Below are 20,863 nucleotides of genomic sequence, written 5' to 3'. Positions count from 1 at the left end.
TTCCTGTTCTCAAGTTTGCAGTAGTAAATGACACTTCACACCCACTCTGCCCAGCCCATCTTCCAAAAAGAATCAGAACCAGCATGCAAAGGGTGAGTTTTATTTCCATAGATTTTTGAAATTGCTGTTCAAAAGTTGTCTAGCAAGAGGGCATATTGCTATCAGAATTCCTCAGGGGTGCTGATCCTCACTAGAACACGGAGGATAATCAGTCTCAAATTGCAGGTAAGCGTGAATAAGCTTAAGTTCTAGCCAACGCACAAGGATCCACGCTGAAAATATGATTACGAGTTCTTTCAACAGGCGTGGAGCAGTTATTACAGCTGTTTACAACTCCAACTCCAAAGGGGAGCCTGCTAGTGCTAGCATCAGCTCTGGACGCGAAAAAACAAGCACCGCGGGCAGGGATTCCTACCAGGAGCAGAAGGGCCAAGCTGCTGGCGGGAGTGCCGCCAACTTTTCCCGAGGCAGCCCGTAGCCGGGGGCGGCGAGCGCGGGCCAGAGTTCCCAAGTCCAGGGTCCCGAAAAGTCTGGGCGAGCTGGACCAGGGACTGAGGACAACCTGCCCCCGGCGACCTTCCTCTCCCCCGCAAGCTTGCCCCCTCCTGGTCCTGTCTGTCCTCCAGCTAGGCTCGAGGTGGCAGAGTCCTACCCAGGGCCCTGTGGGGAAGGTCCGCGCCCTGCCCACAGGGGAGGGGGCCTCGCCGCCGCCGCCCCTACTAGGTGACTCACCTGGTGTCCGTCCTGGGAGTCTGTGGGGAGTGTGGTTTCTCCCGGTACCAGCGGCTGTTGCTGAGATGACTGCTGCCCGAAGTGGCGGGTGATGGAACCGTCAGGGTCGAGGCCCCCGGGGTTGCTCAAGGTGCCATAGGTGCCAGGGGTGCCGGGGCCGCCAAGGCGGGACTCGGCTCCCCGTTCCCGCCGCAACTCGGAGCGCAACTCTAGGTAGCAGCACAACGTCAGCAGGTGGAGGGCCAGCGAGAGGCCAAAGAAACCCAGGAAGAGCCGGCAGTTGTTTCCTTCGCCCGCCCGGGCAGGGGCCCCACGACAGCCGCAGCCCTGGCTGACCCGCTCCCGCGGATTTGCGGCGGGCAGGGGCTCCCTGCGCTCTACCTCGGAGTAGCCCATGGCCTCCGGAGACACCCTCTCTCTGAGGCCCAAGGGGCCGCCGCTTCTGCCTCAGCTGCTGTCGACCCCTGACAGGCGGCTACTGTTCTGCCATCTGCTGTGGGCAGCAGGGACCCGCTCCTGCGCTGCTAAGGCTGGGCGGGATAGAGCACGGAGCAGCCGCAAGTGCAGCCTCACTCCTAAGGGTGGGGAAAGGGAGGAGGAGGGGCAGGAGCCAGGGGCTGCTGGCCCTCCGAGAGAATGAGGGAGGAGGCCCGGGCCGACCCCGCCCCATCCCTTCAAGCGGCTGGTAGGACGCCCAACCACTGGGCCCGCCAAGCATCGGGCTCCGCCCCCTGCCTTCCACCCTGCACCTCCTGCCGTGGGGCGGGGCCTGGGGGCGTGTGGGTTGGCCTCTGCCTGGAGGCCCCACCCCGTTCTTCCCGCTTGCCCCGTTCCAGTTGGCCGCTGTCGCTCATCCATAGACTCCGCCCCAATTTAACTCTTCAGCCCGACTACAGCAGGGAGGAGGAGGGTAGAGGAGTCTGAGAAGTATTTGGAAACCTTGGAAGGAAAGTAGAGCAAGAAAAGGAGACAGAAGCTAGTATTAATAAAAATGTTTGCGATTAACTGCAGTTGTTAATACCATCATCCAGTACTTAGCTGTTGCTTTCAATCTTAAAAGCGTTTAACAGACGTTAAACTAATTAAAACAGTTCTCGGTTTGGAATGAAACCGTGCCTGCTGTGTTTGCAATCCAATGGCGCGCCAAAAGAAAAGGAGACCCAGGAGCCTGAAAGCCAAAGGGAGTGAGAATGGGGTGAGACTGAGACAGCCCTACTCCTGAAGTGAGTCTGAGGCGTCCATCTAAGTAGCCAAGAAGCCCACCTGTTCCAGGTTGCCCCTCTCAGGGTAAAACAGTCCCCTTGGATTTCTTGATCTATTAGTTAATTCAACAAATATGTGCTGATTCCTTTACAGTGTAGGAAGTGCTGTATGAGAGAATCCACAGCCAGTGTAGCTTCTCTTCTTCCACCACGGCAGAGGATTTGAGTGGAGAACATGTGCCTTCAATGAGCAAATGGGGAAACTGAGGGCCAGAACAAGGTGGATTTTTACAGGGGGTCCACAGAATGGCCAGATAATATTGGCATCTCTACTTGCAACTGTTCTGGCCTCTCCACTCCTCCCCTCCTCTCTCTGGAGTAGTCCCTGGGGGAAGTTCAACAAGTCAGCCAAATGTTCCAGATGTCCTTGGCTGCAACTGCAGCATCTTCAAACAGCTGCACCAATCAGAAAAATGTTCAAAGTCAAAAAACAACAAAAAGTGGCAAATGTCAGAACAATAGATCCTGAAATGAAGGATGGGAAGGATTAGTTGAGTCACAATGACAAAAGTTGCTAGTCTGAATTTATTGAGAGCTAAGTGACAACAGCAGAGGAAATGTCTGCTTCTTGGTCTCTATGCACTCCCATTCCCATGTTCTGAATAATTTAGTTTTATTGACTTGAGGGGGATAAGCCTAAGACCTAGGCTGGTGGAAAAGAAGAAAAATAGGGTGAAATAGAAAAGAAGACAAAAGATAAGAAACAACAAAACTAAAATAAAGCATATGGTGGGGAGGTCAGCCTAGGGAGCATAGAGGTCATAAACCTTAAATATATTAGCCACAGCCAACCTTTCTTCCATTCACTTTGTGAATGGTTTCAGTGCTTCAGAAACATCTTTGTGTCCCCTCATTGACCCTTACCCATGAAATAGTAAGTTTGCAAAGAATATCATCTTCATCAGATAATAAAAAAGGGCACTTAGTAGCTAATCTCAAGTCCTGCTTGTTCAGTCTAGAAATTCCAGATGGTAGGGGAACTGCCAGGCTGATTTACCTTAATTATCACAGCCAAGGATCATTAAAATATTAGAATAGGAGTCAGCGAACCTATCCTGTGACTGGTTTGCTGGGTGTAAGTCCGGGAAAAGGAAATCTCGGGGCAAAATACCTCTAAAAACCGAAATCAGTCAAAGGGAGAAATAAAGTTTAAAACCCGTTTATTCCTTACAAACTGCAGTACAGGGCCATTTTCCTCCTCTGCTCCTGGAGAAGCCAAAACCGACCCTCCCCTCACCTCTCAGGTACAGATAAGCTCTTCTTGTCCAGGTATTACCCATTGATATGGAGATGACTTCTCCCCACCCCTGAGGAATGATGCAAATACACTAAAGCCATACCTCTTTCCACCTCTGAACACCTATTGATATGCAGATGTACTAAAGCCAGGCGAGATATTCTGGAAATGTCACAATTTTACCCACACTGGGTCACTCTGAGCAAGTCACTGTGTATTTTGGGACCTTAGTTTCTCCAGTTGTAAAACAAGGACTTTGAACTTGTATCGCTATAGCATTGTGTTTTGTCTGTGCTGTCAACAGCTATTTGACTTGGTTGCTTACACAGCTCAAAGAGGTTGTGCCTTCTTCCCCTAAAGTGAAAAGGGAACATACAGCACCCATCTCCTGGTAGTGGTGGTGGTACTCAGGGGCCGTAGTGGTCTCAGCTTACCGTATTCTACCAGGCTTTTAACAGCTTGACTGAGACCCCGGGTTGTACCATTGCCTCAGAAGCCCTGCAAGCTGCATCTGACCTGGACATCACTTTGGTTCCTCAAAGGAAGAACATATGGCTTCATATGCAGCAGAAATTTTGGAATGGGGCAATCCAGTGAGGAATGCACATGGTTATTTTTAAAGAATGTTTTGAAGTATTTCTTCAGTTAGCTTCTATGTTTCTATAAGAACTCCATACCCAACAGCACAGGTCTCAAAATGACAGCCTGCAGGCCACATCCAGCAAACAGATGTGTTTGCTGCAATGTTGGCTAAATCTTTGAGCTGAAACAATTTAACTGCCAACATTTAGAAATCAGGAGATTTCACATAAAAAATACAGACTTCCTGCTTCTCTATAAAATATCAGAAAATCTGCTAACACGGGATCCACATTCCCATATGGCTACAGTCAGCTAGAATTTCCCCCTTGACACAAGTGTGAGCAATCAAGTTCCACAGTCATCCTACCTCCTTCTTCTAGTCTCCATTACTGTCCTTATCACTCATTTACCTTACCTGTCTGGACCCATGTACTCAAGAAGACAAAATATCAGCACCTTAGCATGACCTATAATCTGCCTCTGCAACCTTATCTTCCACCATCCTACAAGGAATCCATACCAAATTCATTACTCTTGTCACACTTCTGTGCCTTTGTGAAAACTGGTTTCTTTGTCAGGAATGCCTGTAAGAATATAGTAATTTATCCTCCAATTGCCCCATGGTCCCAAGCACATAAGCAGGTGAGAATTATGCCTGGGCTTGCCTGGGGCTTGATTGGGCTTACCCCGCCTTATTTCTAAACATCCCAACCCTCCCCCAAGGCAACAGGCCAAGCGGATCTGCCACAATAAAAGGCACCACTGCACAACGCTGCTGCCCTCTCTCTCTCTTTCTCTCTGTCCCTCTCTCTGTCTCTCTCTCTCTCTGTCTCTCTCTTTGTCTCTGTTCTCTGTCCCCCTGCTCTCCCCCCCCCCCGCTCTCTCTCTACCCACCCCCTCCCTCTGGGGCAGCCACTCTCTCCTTCAGATAATAAAGTCTCTTGCGTGGGCTCGTGTCTCCTGAGTCATTCTGGGTAAGGAGGGTCGCGAGGAGATACCCTTTCATTGGTGCCGTGACTTTGGATGAGGCTCTCCCACTGACTTTACTCTTCCTCTGGGAACCTGAGCTGCTTTGGGAACCCTCACTGCCCGATCCTCCTCCACGGGCTCACCGTCCACTTCCCCAGTCACTCGTCTTCTCGCCCAACAGCGGCCTTTGATTTGGTGAGTCTCCCCTTCACGGTCGACTGAAATGTCCCTTTGGGAGCTGGGAAGTGACCACTGAGTGTCTGGCACCCCCAAGGGCTCCTCTGGGACAGAGGCACCCCCAACCACGACTTTCAGAGTCACGGTTGATCCCCATAGTTGACCCTTCTCTGCCTCAGCATGGTGAGAATCCTCATCCACTGAGGCCTGGTTTCCCTTTATCTACGTTTCTACTCGACTTGAAAACTCCTGGTACCAGGTACCGAGCCTCCTCGGCGTTTATGCCTTGACCCCACAATTAGAGGTGGTGATGACCCCCTAACTGCCTGGTCTTCTCCGCTACCTTCTCAATCACTCTAAGCGACTTCTGAACGGTCTCGTTCTCACCATGGGATCTGGCCCTCTGTTCCCACAGATTCACCGCTAGGGTGCTTACTCAATAATCTAAAGCCCCTCCACCTTACTCCAGACCTCAAACCTGTTCGCTACTGTAATGATATCTGGCCACAGTATGCCCTGGACAATCAGTCTAAATGGTCCCTCAATGGCTCTTTAGATCCTAAAATTCTCCAAGACTTATACAACTTCTGTGAGCGTACGGGCAAATGGAAAGAGATCCCATATATCCAGGCCTTCTCCTACCTCCGAACCAAGCTCTCTATCTGTCTCCCCTGCAATCCTAAACACCTACTACTTACCTTAAAGTCCACACCCCTAAGCTTTTTTCACGTTCCCAAATATCCTCAACTGCCTATAAAACTCTAGACAATGCACCACCATGGGCTCTCTTGTCCCCTCCTGGCTCACGCCAGGAGCTCTGTCTGTCCTATCACTGTATCATTACGTCTCAATCTGTATGTTTGTGTCTAAGTGTGTAAATGAAAAATATTTTTCTACCTCCGGATGGTATTAATAAAGATTGATTTAAAGACAAGCGCTTGTAAAAATTGGGCATTCTAAAATTTCCAGAAAATTCTAATAGAAGATATTAAGCATTAATGCTACTTTAGGTTGAACTGAATAGACATGTCCTTATGGTTATCAGCTGCATAAGTTTACCTAAAGTCATTTAAGTTGATGGTATCTGTTAAATCTTTCAAAGAAAAATGCTTAAAGTGAAGTGTAGCTTTCTCTAATGTGAGTAACTATTTAAGCAAGTGCCTTAAAACTTTTAACAGCTTCCCAAAATCAAATGCAAAAAGGTGTTTTTACCTCTAGTTAACTCTGATATTTTCCAGAGGGCCCCTGGAACTTGTCAGAGGAATTTTTTCTCATTGGAGAAAATATTTGGCTAATTTGGCTTATTTACCTGCTTAATTACCTAGAAGGCACTGTCACAGGGAATGATGCTAAACTTTGTTACTGAATGTTTTGTGTTACAGAAATATCCAAATTTCCTTATGACAACTGTCTTACAGTAAGCTCTCATCAGATCTTGAACCATTGTCATTTGTAAGTCTTTTGTCATCTCTACTCACTGTTTTATTACTCCTAAACTAGTAAAAAACTAGATTTCAGCAGAACAGGTATTAGTTACATAGGATTAAGTAAACTAAGGAAGATAATTTTGTGGCTTTTTGTTTCAAATGTTGATAAAGTGTTTCAAGCTTTTTCTCTTAAGCTGACAACAGTTTAGTAAATGACTGCCTTTATAAGCAGAATTGAAACTTTTATCTTTCTCTCTACCTGATCTCTCCAGAATTTAAAAACTCTCAGTGACTATTTTTATATTTCATGGCAGTATGTTTATTTGCACAAGTTCAATAAGAATCTGCTTTCCTTGTAAGAGGACTAATTAAAAACACTGGTTATATTACCAAGGCTTTGACTGGAATGTCATACCTGAGAGACACGTGTGTAAACTCAGATATGAATAGACAGCTTTAAGGAACTAAGATTGACTTTATAAAGCCAACAAAGCCCCTTAGAAGAACTGGCCTGGTATCTTGCTTACAGAGTTCTCAGCAGCCTTACCAGGTGAGTAAGGAAGGTCACTTCCTAGCAGGTGCAGGAACCTCAGGAAGAGAGGAATTCACCCAAATCTACAGGTACTGCAGGCACAAGCTGATGGCAAGTCTGGCTTGGCTTTCTGGCCTCAAGAAGCCCTTAAAAAGTTCAATCTGAAATTCCTTACAGTTCTAGCAAAGCACATTTAAAAGATCCCATGTAATCAATTACTCTTCTTGCTGCATTTATGCAAATAATCAAGCCAACTGTTAATTATTTTCTTAATCTGGATACTTCTAATAAAAATGAGGGTGATTTTAATGTAAGAACGTGTTCATTATGCTTCAGAAGATTGGAGACTGATGAAAATTAGGCTTGGGGTGGATTAATAATTGTGCATTGAGCATTGACTCCCCTATACAGAATTTTATTGTTGTTAACAACCATTTGATCAATAAATATGAGAGATACCCTCTCAAAAAACAAACAAAAAAAAGTACAGACTTCCAATTGTAAAATAAATAAGTAACCGGGATGTAATGTATAATAGCATAAGGAATATAGTCAAAATATTGTAACAACTTTGTATGGTGATAGCTGGTAGCTAGAATTATCATGTATATAAATGTTGAATCACTGTGTTGTACACCTGAAACTAATGTAATACTGTGTGTCAACTACCCTTCAATAAAAAAAAAAAATGAGGGTGATTTTAGAGAAAAGTATTGTTTCAATAATGCTGTCTTATCTGTACTAAATCCTAATACTAGTCATTGAGATGTAAACTCGATCCAACATTCTAGTTTCCCCATGATACCTGGCTATGATTCTCAATTAGACTCTTCATATTTCTAGGTCTCATATTCAGCCATGCATTCTTAATCTCGTCAAGTTTGTCCTTCCAGAATGGAAAATCCAACTCCAGATGTTGCTACTTAACCTAATAACAATTTGTTCTTTCTTTCCTAAAAGCCACAAAACTGCAAATAATAATAGAAATGAAACCCAGAATAGAAGTGCCAACCTTCTGAGGCCCTCTCAACTGACCAGTGATGGAGACTTAGCTGCACCCTTTACTGCACCCCCTCTCAGCATGAAGCAGCCAGAGCGGTCATCACCCCTTTTCCCTAGCAGCAGCTAGAGTCTCTATCTGTAGAGGGGAGAATGAGACAGGGATCATAATCATAGGCTTAGACAGAATAAGGTGAGAGCCTCTGGAGAAAGCAAGGCAGGATATTTGCAGTCAGAGCAGTGTAAAACTACATGCTAGGAAACTCCCCCCTACTAAAACTATGTTGAACATTAAGCTCTAGAATCATTCTTCAGTGAGATCAGTTAATGTTCCCCAGATAAAGAAGAGTAGCACATGTTTTATTATGCTAATCATTTGTAATCATGTGTAAGATTCACTTTAGCATACTAAAAGGCCCAGGCCTATGTGCTGTCTTTCCTCCTTCAGATCTGAGGAGGTAATTTTGCAAACTGAACAACTAACTTAGCATGCAGACCCAGTTGAAGATGGCATAGTAAAAGGGAGGATTCTTTAGCAAATAGACAATACCTCAGCCCACCTTGGGAGCTGAGCAGGCAGCCTTTTGATATGCTCCCAGACCAAGACGTCGGTATCCCAGAGAAAAGTCAAGGCAGGAAATTCCTTTTGTTAAGTTAATTTTTAATATTCAGAGACCACTGAACAAGTCCTTCCCCAAGGCTTTAGGGATAGTCCCCACCTTTTTGGACAGGCTCTAGCACTAGACCTCAAATCCCTTACTCTCTTGAGCTCCACCCTTCTTCAATATGTAGATGATCTCCTATGCAGTCCCTCCCTACAAACCTCACAACAGGATACTATTCTCCTTTTAAACTTTCTCTCAGAACACAGCTGAGTTTCACCCTCCAAAGTTCAGCTGTCTGCCGCCCAGGTCATATACCTGGGAGTTCAGCTCTCCCCACGTTACAAGACCATTACCATAGACAGGAAAAAGCTTATCCAAACCATGCCCGTTCCAAACACCAAACAACACCATCCCTCACTCCCAAATGGCAAGGACCATACACAGTAATCCTTTCCACGCCAACTGCAGTTGAACTCCAGGATCTTCCCCACTAGATACATAACTCCCACCTTAAGCCGTTTGTCTCCCCTTATTCCCCTCCCACCAAATCTCCCACTGGTTCCTACTACTCCACCCTGACGGGACCTCTTACTCTCCGCATTTTGTGCTGCTCATCTCCACTTCCACTCATCACTGAATTTTCTGCCAGCACGGAGTCCTAAGACCTCCCTTACAACAGCCATGTGTCATGCTTCAGGATTATTAACCCTGGTCTCAACACTTATTCTCTCACCAGACCTATCTTTCCAACACCACCAGCCCTTTCTTCTCTTTCAGACTGTCCAAAAGACTGCACCATCAAGGATTCCCTTTGCCCTACAGGTTGCTTTTCTGCCTACACATATGTCCCCAAAGAATGCTATTAGTTCAGCCACCCTATGTAAACATAGCAATAAGCTCAAATGCAAAAAATTTCTAACCAAACCTTTAACCAGCTTATATTACAGGATTACCAACCCCTCCTCAAAGATGATGATCTTTATTGAACCTGGAAAATGCCATCGCCACTGCAGACCAAGGGCTCAACTGAGGACCGCCCCCCATCAATACCAAAATGAACTTCATCACCCCTAATCAGTAGGAAGCAGCTCCTGAAGACTAACCTTCACCCCTTCCCAAATCCTCTACCACTTATAAAACAGAAAAGGGAGGAATGTAAGAATATAGTAATTTATCCTCCATTTGCCCCATGGTCCCAAGCACAGAAGCCGGTGAGAATTATGCCTGGGCTTGCCTGGGCTTACCCTGCTTTATCTCTAAATGTCCCGACCCTCCCCCAAAGCAACAGGCTGAGCGGATCCACAATAAAAGGCACTACACTGCTGCCCTCTCTCTCTCTGTCTCTCTGTCCCCTTGCTCTCCCTCTCTCTCTGTCTGTCTCTGTCTCTCTCTTTGTCTCTGTCTCTGTCCCCCTGCTCTCCCTGCTCTCTCTCCCTCTCTGCTCTCTGTTCTCTGTCCCGCTGCTCCCTCTCTCTTTCTCTCTCTCTCTACCCACCCCCTCCCTCTGGGGCAGCTACTCTCTCCTTCAGATAATAAAGTCTTGCGTGGGCCCGTGTCTCCTGAGTCATTCTGGGTAAGGAGAGTCGCGGCGAGATACCCTTTCAATGCTCCCATCTTGGACACCTGATAAGTTCTTTAAGAACCAAATCCTGTGTTCTCTCTGGCCCCACAACTCACTCCTAACATTTTCCATTATGCTTTCCCTGTACCCTGAGCATCTCTCAATGATATCATTTACCACATTGTATTTTTTTTGCAAATGCCTTTTCACCACTAAACTATGAGCTCCTTGATGGTAAGGACCACATTTTTAAAATTTTGGTAGTCTCAATACTTAGCATAACACCTACCACAAAATAGGCCCCAGAATTGTTTGTCAAATGAATGGGGCATGAAGTCAGTCTCTGTAACCTAGAATTCCAAGAAGGGAAATGAGCTAATGTATGCCTATCAGTACCACTATTAAACACTGTGTGCAGAGCTAAATAACACATTCTGGAAAAATATAAAGGGAATTGAAACAAATGACAATTGTGCAATTATCCTCTTCTTTGTGCTGTGGAGTTTTGGATAATCCAGAAGAGTAAATAATCTAGAAATTCAAATAAAATTGGTTTGTAGTACTTCATTGGCTTTCTGTCACATCAAGTTTCCCTTCCTAATTTTGTCTTTCTGGACCTAATATTTAAACAATATTATCTGATAATACCTGAATAATAAATATTTAAAATGAATTGACAGCCTCTGGTGGAATATGAAAAGGAGTTGGGCAGGACTGGTTTTAAATACCTCTTAGTTCTGGTTAAGCCACAGAACAAATCATTGATATAGAGATCACAGTGTTAGTCTAACCTACTTAGTGATAAGCAGATAGATAGTCAGGAGAACATGGGCTTAGGACTTGGATCCTGGTTTGAATCCCAGTGTATTCACTTAATAGCTGCATGACTTAGGACAAGTAATTTTTGCCTATCTTGCAGAGCCTTAGTTTTCTCATCTGTAAAATGGAGATGACAGCATATGCTCTGTGAGATAGCTGTACTTAAACGGGTTGCTATATGTCAAAGTGTCTGGCACATAATAAATGCACAGTAAATGTTAGTCCTTGCCATGTAAGAGACTTCCATCAAAAAGAGATGAGAGGAAAAACATATAACAGTATGTGAGAATATGACAAATGCAAAAAAGCACCTACATTCTTGGCCCTTGCCAAATGCCTACTCCATTTTTGCATTAAGTCTAAGATAGAGCCCTTATGTTCCCACCACCCTCTCCTGAATTCAACCTGTGTTGAATTCCTCCTCTCTCCATTTCCACTTAGATGTCTTATAGACATCTTAAACTCAGCATGACCAAAACCAAAGTTCTTCTCTCCTGTGCTCATCTCTTGGTCTGCATCTCAGCAGATCACAAATGCATCCTACCATTAATCAAGACAAACCTTTGAGGTCACCCTTGAATCCTCTTTTTTGAACACCCCACATCCACTCTGTCAGTGAATGCTGTCAATTTGGCCTTTAAAATATTCCTAGAACTGACCACTTCTAACCACTTCCTTGTTGCCACCCTAATACAAGCTTCCGTGCTCTCTCACTGCGTTACTAAGTTAGCATTTTCCCAGGTCTCCATGATTTTTGCTTTGGTCTTTGCCACGCTACAGCCTATTTTGCACCTTGTACTCAGAAATTTTCTGTTAGGATGTTAAGTTAGATCCTATCACTCCTCTGATCCATATCTCACAATGGTTCCCCATCTCCTGCAGAATCCATACCTTGGCCTACAAGCCCTACATGATCTGACTGCTGGCAACCTCCTGGGTTTCTCTCCTACTTTTTTTCTCCTTGTACTCTTCTCCCAACACATTTACCTCTTTGCTGTCCCTTGAACTTGCAAAGCATGCTCCCATTTAAGGGTCTTTTAAATTGTATTAATTTCTGCTTGGAATGTTATTCTCCCAGATAGCCACATGGCTTCTCTCTCATTTCCTCCAGGTCTCTTCTTAGATGTCACCTTATCAGAGAACCTTTCCTTGACCAATTTCCCATCATTCACTGGCTGCTTTTTATGCTGTTTTTATTCTTAGCACTGATCACCATCTGACATTTTATATAGACAGACCTTGTTTAATTTCACTTCACTTTATTGTGCTTTGCAGATAACTGTTTTTTACAAATTGAAGGTTTGTGGCAACCCTGCATCAAGCAATTCTATCAACATTTTTTCACTTTCTGCAATTGTTCACTTTCTGTCTCTGGCACATTTTGGTAATTCTCACAATATTTCAGACTTTCTCACTATGATTCTATTTGTTATGGTCATCTGTGATCAGTGATGTTTGATGTACTATTGTAATTACTTTGGGGTACATTGGATCATGTCCAATATAAAATGATGAACTTAATCAATAAATGTGTATTCTGACTACTCCACCACCTGCCATTCCTCCATCTTTCTCATTCTCCTCAGGTCTCCCTATTCTCTGACACACAATACTGAAATTAGGTAAATTAATAACCCTACAATGGCCTCTAAGTGTTCAAGTGAAAGGAGGAATTGTACACCTCTTACTTTAAATCAAAAGCTAGCAATGATTAAGCTTGGTGAGTAAGGTATGTCAAAAGCCAAGAGAGGCTGAAAGCTAGGCCTATTGTGCCAAAACAGTTAGCCAACTGATGAATGCAAAGGGAAGTTCTTGAAGGAAATGGAAAGTGCTCCTGTGAACACAGAAATGATAAGAAAGCAAAACAGACTTACTGCTGATATGGAGAAAGTTTTAGTGGTCTGGATAGAAGATAAAACCAGCCACAACATTCCCTTAAGCAAAAGCCTAATCCAGAGCAAGGTCCTAACTCTCTCTTCAATTCTAGGAAGGCTGAGAGGTTAAGGAAGCTGAAGAAGGAGAGTCTGAAACTAACAGAGGTTGGGTCATGAGGCTTAAGGAAAGAACCCACTTTCATAACTAAAAGTGCAAGGTGAAATAGCAGGTATTGATGTAGAAGCTGCAGCAAGTTATCCAGAAGATATAGCTAAGATAATTAATGAAGGTGCCTTCATGAGATGCCAGGTTTTCAATGAAGATGAAACAGCCTTCTATTGGAAGAAGATGCCATATAGTATTCTCATAGCTAGAGAGGAGAAGTCAACACCTGGCTTCAAAGCTTCCAAGGACAGGCCAACTCTTGTTAAAGGCTAATGCATCTGGTGACTTTAAGCTAAAGCTAATGCTCATTTGCCATTCTGAAAATGCTAGGGCCTTTAAGAATTATGCTAACTCTACTCTACCTGTGCTCTATAAATGGAATAACACAGGCTGAAAAACAGCACAACTGTTTACAACATGGTTTACTGAATAGTTTAAGCCCCCTGTTGAGAACTACTGATCAGGAAAAAGATTCCTTTCAAAAAATTCTCACTGCATTACACCTGGTCATCCAAGAGCTCTGATAGAGATGTACAACAAGATTAATGTTGTTTCAAGCCTGCTCACACAACATCCATTCTGCAGCCCATGGATCAAAGAGTCATTTTGACGTTCAAGGCTTATTCTCTGAGAAATACGTTTTGTAAGGCCATAGCCGCCACAGATAGTGATTCCTCTTACATATCTGGGCAAAAGAAATTGAAAACTTTCTGGAAAGGATTCATCCCTCTTGATGCCATTAACAACATTTGTGATTCATGGGAAGAGAGATTCCAAGACTACTGGATGACTTTGAAGGGTTCAAGACTTCAGTGGAGGAAATAACTGCAGATGTGGTAAGAATAATAATAGAACTAGAATTAAAAGTGTAGCCTGAAAATGTGACTGAATTGATGCAATCTCATGATCAAGGTTTAATGGATGAGGAGTTGCTCCTTGTGGATGAGCAAAGAAAGTGATTTCTTGAGATGAAATCTACTCCTGGTGAATATGATGTCAGGATTGTTGCAATAACAATGAAAGATTTAGAATATACATAAACTAAGTTGATAAAGCAGCAGCAGGATATGAGAAGATTGACTCCAACTTTGAGAGAAGTTCTACTGTGGGTAAAATGCTATCCAACAACATCACATGCTACAGAGAAATCATTCATGAAAGAAAGAGTCAATCGATGGAGCAACTTCATTGCTGTCTTATTTTAAGAAATTGCCACAGCTACCCCAGCATGCAGCAACCACCACCCTGATCAGTCAGCCATCAGCATCAAGGTAAGACCCTCCACCAGCAAAAAGATTATGAATGGCTAAAAGCTGAGATGATGATTAGAATTTTTTAGCAATAAAGTTTTTGTAATTAATGTATATACATTGTGTTTTTAGACAAAAGACTATTGTACACTTAACAGACATAACATAACATATGCACTGGGAGACCAAAAAATTCATTTGACTTACTTTATTGTGATATTTGCTTTATTTGGGTGGTCTAGAATCAAACCTGAAGTATCTCCAAGGAATGCCTGTATATGTGTTTGTTGTGTGACTCCCCTGCAGCCACACCAAAATATCAGTTCCATGAGGGCAGAGATTTTTGTCTGTTTTTTTTCACTAATATCTACCAGACCAATACCTGACACATAGTAAACTCAGTAAATGCTTGTTGGAATGATTAAATTTCTCCCTTTGTAGAGGAAGAGGAAAGAGAAAGGAGGACTGGTCAGATGTATTACTGGAGAGGCAAGGACTTTTCTTACAACATGTTAAGCAGAAAGCAACAGCTTTCTCTTTTACATGAGGTTAGTATCCTGAACATTTCACAGATGAGGAAACTGAAGCATTTAACAGAGAGGTTAAATGACTGGTTCAAATTCACATAGCAACTAAGTGGTAGAGTCTGAATTCAAGTCTGGTTCTGCTTGGCTTATAAATTCCATTCTCAACTTTACTCACAACTACTGGCAGATAGATCTCAAATTCAGCTTTACAGAGCTAAGCATGCAGAGGCTGTGGGATTCCTGGAGTAGCAGACTGATAAACCAGCCGGAAGCCAGAGTTTCTTATCCTATCAACCTGGCTGCTGCTGCCACCACCCTTTTGCTATAATTTGAAGGCTACTGTGCATACCATGAGTAGATGAATGTGCTTAAATCTGGGTCCCATCAGGTCATTCTTCTGTACAGTAACCCTTACTAACTTCCCATTGATTACAGAACAGTAACTTAACTCCCTAGCCTGGCACCCAAAGTCCTCCAATCTGGCCCTAAACTACCACTCCAGCTGTGCTGTTGCTTAACCTCAACAAAATTCTGCTTCTGCATAATTGCAGCTCTCATTGTCCAGGAAAAAACATCTATATTCCTACCTTTTTGCCTTTTACTGATATTACTCCCCTTCACCTTTCCAATACCCTGTCCCTTTCCCTTTGCCTATTTAAAATCAGCACAATCTTCCAGGCCCAGCTCAAGTTGCCCCTCCTAAGCCTTATTGCCCATAGTGCTCTCCACCAGGACACTCTGCCTACACAACTTCTCTGGCACTCAGAATATGCCACCCACAAACATTAAGTCTTTCTCCCCATTCTGTGTTAGCATCTTATTTCCCCCAGATTATAGCCAATGCTTTTCAAAGGGTGGGACTCTGTCTTAACTCCATAGGGCCTACCTCAGTTAGATGCTTACCAAATCTCTGTTAATGGATTAAAGACTGCAGATATGAATCTCACGCAGGATTTTGAAGGCAAAAGAGTTTGATGGACAGAAGATGACTGCTCTAGATGGAAGGCAAAGTAAAATAAAATGCTGAGCATATTTAGTATTTAGAGAGAATTTCTAAAATGCACACTAAAAGAAGAGAATAGCACCAGACCTCTAACTTGCTGGAGGAAATGACTGTGGCCATGGCTGGCATAGAAACATTTGCAGAAATCCATAAAGCAATGGTGAGATAAAAATTCTTCTTCTGCAAGGGGGCAAGCTAGCACAACATTAACATGGAATATTCATTTTCGCAATAAAGCCTTTGGCTACTCATGGGTGGTTGAGCATATGGGAAGGCTCTCACTTCAGGAAAGGAATTTTTCATTCAAAAATAGGAAACCTTGCTGCTGGCAGAATGTCATTTGCATCTATTCCCTGCAATGTGTGTCATCCCTACCATTCAGGCCACCAAGTAGACCAGAAACAGCCTATTCTGCAGAGCCATTGCTATATGATGCATCAGGACTCTGGTGAAATCACAGATTCAGTTTTTGGCAGAGTGGGGCTTTAAGAGGGTCTTTGGCAGTGAGTGTATTTATGGGTTCTCACATCTTCAAACAACTATGCATGTTAGATAAAGTGGCCATTTGCCTTCATGTAACAAGGGAGGAAACTGAAGCCCAGAGAGCTAGAATGACTTACCTAAGATCACACAGTCAGGGTATCTGACTCAGTCTAGCATTCTTTTTCTTACTAAACTGTCATATTTGTCCACCACTCCATGTCTGCTAGTTGATCTGGCCACTTTATTGACTGTATCTGTAATACGTATTTCCTGGTCAGGAGAGTTAGGGAACAGATTAAAGTAGCTGAGCCCAAGAGAGGCCCCTTTGTGTTCTGATCGGGGCTCTGTGATAAGCAGCCTGAGGCAGCACTTGGAAGACTCTAGAGTTATGTTTTCCAAACCTGCACCAGCTTCCCTCATCCACTGGGTTATACTGAGGGAGTACTGTTGGCTTTGGATGGTTTAAGTATTACATCTATTCAACAAATATCATAGAGTGCCTGCTAGGTGCCAGGCACTATTCTAAGGGCTGGGGATACACCAGTGAACAAAATAAAGAATTAATACAATCTACAATTAAAATACCTGTTTTGAAAAATAAGAACTCTGTTTTTCACAAACACAGTATAACAACAAAATGCCTTTAAATGGCCTTATCGCTCCTCCCACTACAACTTTGAGCTGGGCCAGACTCATAGGCACACTCCTAGGGTTTGGGAAGTGCCATGTCCTAACAGTTTCAGTCTCCAAACGCTGAACAAAAGGTACAGATTGCCCCTATTCAAAGGCTTTCCTCTAAATAACTCAGAAAAACTAGTAAATGCAGCCTTGGGCTAAGAAATGCTAAATAGCCTATTACTGGAATTTAAGCTCCCCTATTCTCTGCTTAGCACATTGAGTAAAAAGCCCAGGAAAGGAATCTACAAGGTAACAGCCTGGTCCCTGGAAGGATGGGAAGCATGCAAGCCTAGGTCCAAGGTGATGTCAGTGCCGTGGATAAGCTTCAGGTTGAACCTGAGACTTAGGGAATCAATGTTTAGTAATAGACGTGTGTGTGTGTGTGTATGATTTGTAAGACAAGGTATGGGAGGATGCTTTGTAAAATGGAAAGTGTACACAAATGTAAGATATTAAGATAATAGCTATATTGTCTTCTTGTACTGAGTACCTACTATGTACGAGACAATGTGCTAGGCAAAGTTACACATGTTTTTCTCATTAAATCTTCAGGAACAAGTTTTTGAGGCAAATCATTTTCCTACATGTTAAAAAGACCCTCACCCATGGAAAAGTGAAGTAACATGCCTAACATCACCTAGCTAGTAAATGGTAGTGTTAGGATTCAAATCCTGGTTTGTCTTGATTGAAAAGCCCACATTCTTTTCATTATGCCATGATGAACAATTTATTATGCACATTCAGAAACCCAAGAAATAAGTAGTTTTCAGTAATTTTCAATTTGGAATCTAATAGAAGTTAGATGGTAGTATACTTTTCTCATCAAAATATGATCTTACAATCTAATGGGAAGGTGTGATACTGCAGTCAAGCCAAATTAGATCTTGAAAACAACTAAGAAAATTCTGGAAGGAAATAGAGACCCAGGGAATTATATGAGAAAGCACCAAGGAGAAATGGTGGTGTGTCCAATGATCTTCAAGAGGGGTCTTCAAGGTGTTACTGCAATGGAATAGTCTCAGAGAAAACTTCACAGAAGGCCTTGTACTGATTCTTTAATTTATCCATTTGTAATTTCCTTTATTTATCTCTTCAGTTTTCAAAGAGTTACTGAGCAGTGGCTCTAGGCACTCACAGCTCACAGAACTTCCATGAACTGTGTAAACTAATGAATGAACACTCAGGCGGCTGAGTCTAGCAGGCCATAGACCTGAAGCAGACCTGACCACCATCTTAACCTTTCTTTTCATACAAATTCAACTCAGTCAATCTACGGATTTTGTTTTTCTTGTGGAAACCTATTTCCAATTAACCCTAGGAATACAGGTTTTGCCTGGCTGAAATGTGCTTTTTAGCATTGGCCACTGAAGAATAAGTTTCCACAAACTGACTCCTTTGTGAGGAGTCTGGAAGCTAAGATTTACCTAGTAACAGAAAGTGGGATCCACAGAAGGAAGAGTTGAGACACCAAGCCCATACCTGAGGAAAAGAAACTGCCCTTAGGAATGTGTCAAATTGGGAAAGGAGCCTGGCCTCTGAAAGGGAAGGAGGTGGCAGCCTAGAGAAATTATATGACCTAAGGGTCACTACTACCTACCAGAGCTTGGGCCCTTGGGCCCAAAGGGGTTAGCCTTGCAAAATCAAGTGTGATACCCCTGGTTTAGCAGAGCTCCACTTGATTTAATCCCCATAGTTCCAAAAGTCACAGCCATTTTCTTTTCTCAGCCTCTACAGTTGACTCCAAAGGTCAGAATTTAGAAGGCCCTTTGGAGACCATCTAGTCCAACCCATCACTTTTCAGAAGAAGAAACCAAAGCCTGGAAAGACCAACAATCATGCCCATCAAGTTGATGAATTAACCAGATGAGAAACAACTGCTCCTCCCTCCTTTCCTTGCAAGCCACTAATTTATGCACCTGTACCTGACCGTCTTGAAGCATTCTCAAAACACATGAATTATTTTGCTGTACAGAAGCTTTTTAGCTTGATATAGTCCCACTTGTTCATTTCTGCCTTTGATTCCCTTGTCCAGGGAGATATGTTCATGAAGAAGTTACTCATATTTATGTCCATGAGATTTTTGCCTATGTTTTTTTCTAAGAGTTTTATGGTTTCATGACTTACATTCAGGTCTTTGATCCATTTCAAATTTACTTTTGTGTATGGGGTTAGAGAGTGATCCAGTTTCATTCTCTTACATGTAGCTGTCCAGTTTTGCCAGCACAATCTGTTGAAGAGACTGTCATTTCCCCATTGTATGTCCATGGCTCCTTTATTGCCATAAGAAAAAAACAGATCCTACCATTCACAACAACATGGATGGAGCTAGAGGGTATTATGCTCAGTGAAATAAGCCAGGAGGAGAAAGACAAGTACCAAATGATTTCACTCATATGTAGAGTATAAGAACAAAGGAAAACTGAAGGAACAAAACAGCAGCAGAATCACAGAACCCAAGAATGGACTAATAGTTACCAAACGGAAAGGGACTGGGAAGGATGGGTGGGAAGGGAGGGATAAGGGCCGGGAAAAAGAAAGAGGGCATTACGATTAGCATGTATAGTGCATGGGGGGCACGGGGAGGGCTGTGCAACACAGAGAAGACAAGTAGTGATTTTACAGCATCTTACTATGCAGATGGACAGTGACTGTGAAGGGGTATGTGGGAGGGGGGACTTGGTGAAGGGGGGAGCCTAGTAAACATAATGTTCTTCATGTAATTGTAGACTAATGATACCAAAAAAAACCACATGAATTACTTTTTTTTTTTTTGAGAGGGCATCTCTCATATTTATTGATCAAATGGTTGTTAACAACAATAAAATTCTGTATAAGGGGGGTCAATGCTCAATGTACAATCATTAATCCATCTCAAGCCTAATTCTCGTCAGTCTCCAATCTTCTGAAGCATAATGAACAAGTTCTTACATGGTGAACGAATTCTTACATAGTGAATAAATTCTTACATGGTGAACAGTACAAGGGCAGTCATCACAGAAACTTTCGGTTTTGATCACGCATTATAAACTATAAACAATCAGTCCAAATATGAATATTCATTTGATTTTTATACTTGACTTATCTGTGAATCCCACATTTCTCCCTTATTATTATTATTTTTTTAATAAAATGCTGATGTGGTAGGTAGATGCAAGATAAAGGTAGAAAACATAGTTTAGTGCTGTAAGAGAGCAAATGTAGATGATCAGGTGTGTGCCTATGGACTAAGTATTAATCCAACCTAGACAAGGGTAGCAAAACATCCACGGATGCAGATTTCTCTCAAAACAGGGGGGGTGAGGGTCTGAGCCTCACCTCTGTTGATCCCCAAATTCTCACCTGATGGCCCCCCTGCGACTGTGCCTGTCTTAGGTTTTTCCTCCCTTGAGGAATCTTACCCGTCTCTGGCTAACCAGTCATCTTCCGGGGCCATACAGGGAAATGTAAAGTTGGTAAGTGAGAGAGAAGCCATATTGTTTGAAAAGGTTAGCTTTTTACTTCTTTGCAGATTTATGCCCTGTGGCTTCTATGCCCAGCACTTGTCTCGAGGTATCTTTACCACCTGGAGGAATTATGATACTCGGTAAATTCGATATGAGGCACGAATTCTATTTAAGGATTGTAATTAGGAAGGAAGAAGGAAAGCTATAGAGGTAGCATATGGAAGAAAACATGGGAGGATTGATTATTTCTTTGACATATCTTCTTGTAAAGTACCTTAAGCATGTATAGGTTTTAAACTACCAACTAATTTGCACTCACATATTAACATAATAGGAATATGGTGACATAAACAAAGCAAATCTATAATTACCATCCATCTCCAGTGGAGCCAAGAAAACCATTTAGGCACCCTAGGCATTTGTGAAAATTTGTCGATGATATGATGGACATTGTCCAACTACTTGAACAGTCTGAGAGAAATCAGACAAATTAAAGCAGCCCATTTCTGGGATCTGTTCACATCCCACATGTTCTTT

General features: G+C 43.0%; 1 protein-coding gene across 17 annotated transcripts in view; it reads right to left on the bottom strand.

Moving 5' to 3' along the window:
- The window catches only part of EDA (ectodysplasin A), a 629,675-nt gene extending 628,241 nt beyond the window's left edge, over positions 1-1,434 (bottom strand). For 2 of the 17 annotated variants that reach the window (XM_037003024.2, XM_073228156.1), the window contains exon 1: positions 733-1,422. In XM_037003024.2, coding sequence (XP_036858919.1) covers positions 733-1,128 — 396 coding nt within the window. In that variant the 5' untranslated portion in view covers positions 1,129-1,422. Of the gene's footprint in view, positions 1-732 lie in introns of all 17 variants that reach the window. The other 15 variants (XM_037003025.2, XM_073228159.1, XM_037003022.2 and 12 more) reach the window with 13 other exon arrangements.
- Positions 1,435-20,863: the final 19,429 nt, after the last annotated feature.

The sequence above is a fragment of the Manis javanica genome, chromosome X, assembly GCF_040802235.1.
Source record: "Manis javanica isolate MJ-LG chromosome X, MJ_LKY, whole genome shotgun sequence".
Lineage (NCBI taxonomy): Eukaryota > Metazoa > Chordata > Mammalia > Pholidota > Manidae > Manis > Manis javanica.
Note: the sequence above shows the minus strand (reverse complement) of the source record. Positions and strands in the feature narration are given on the sequence as shown.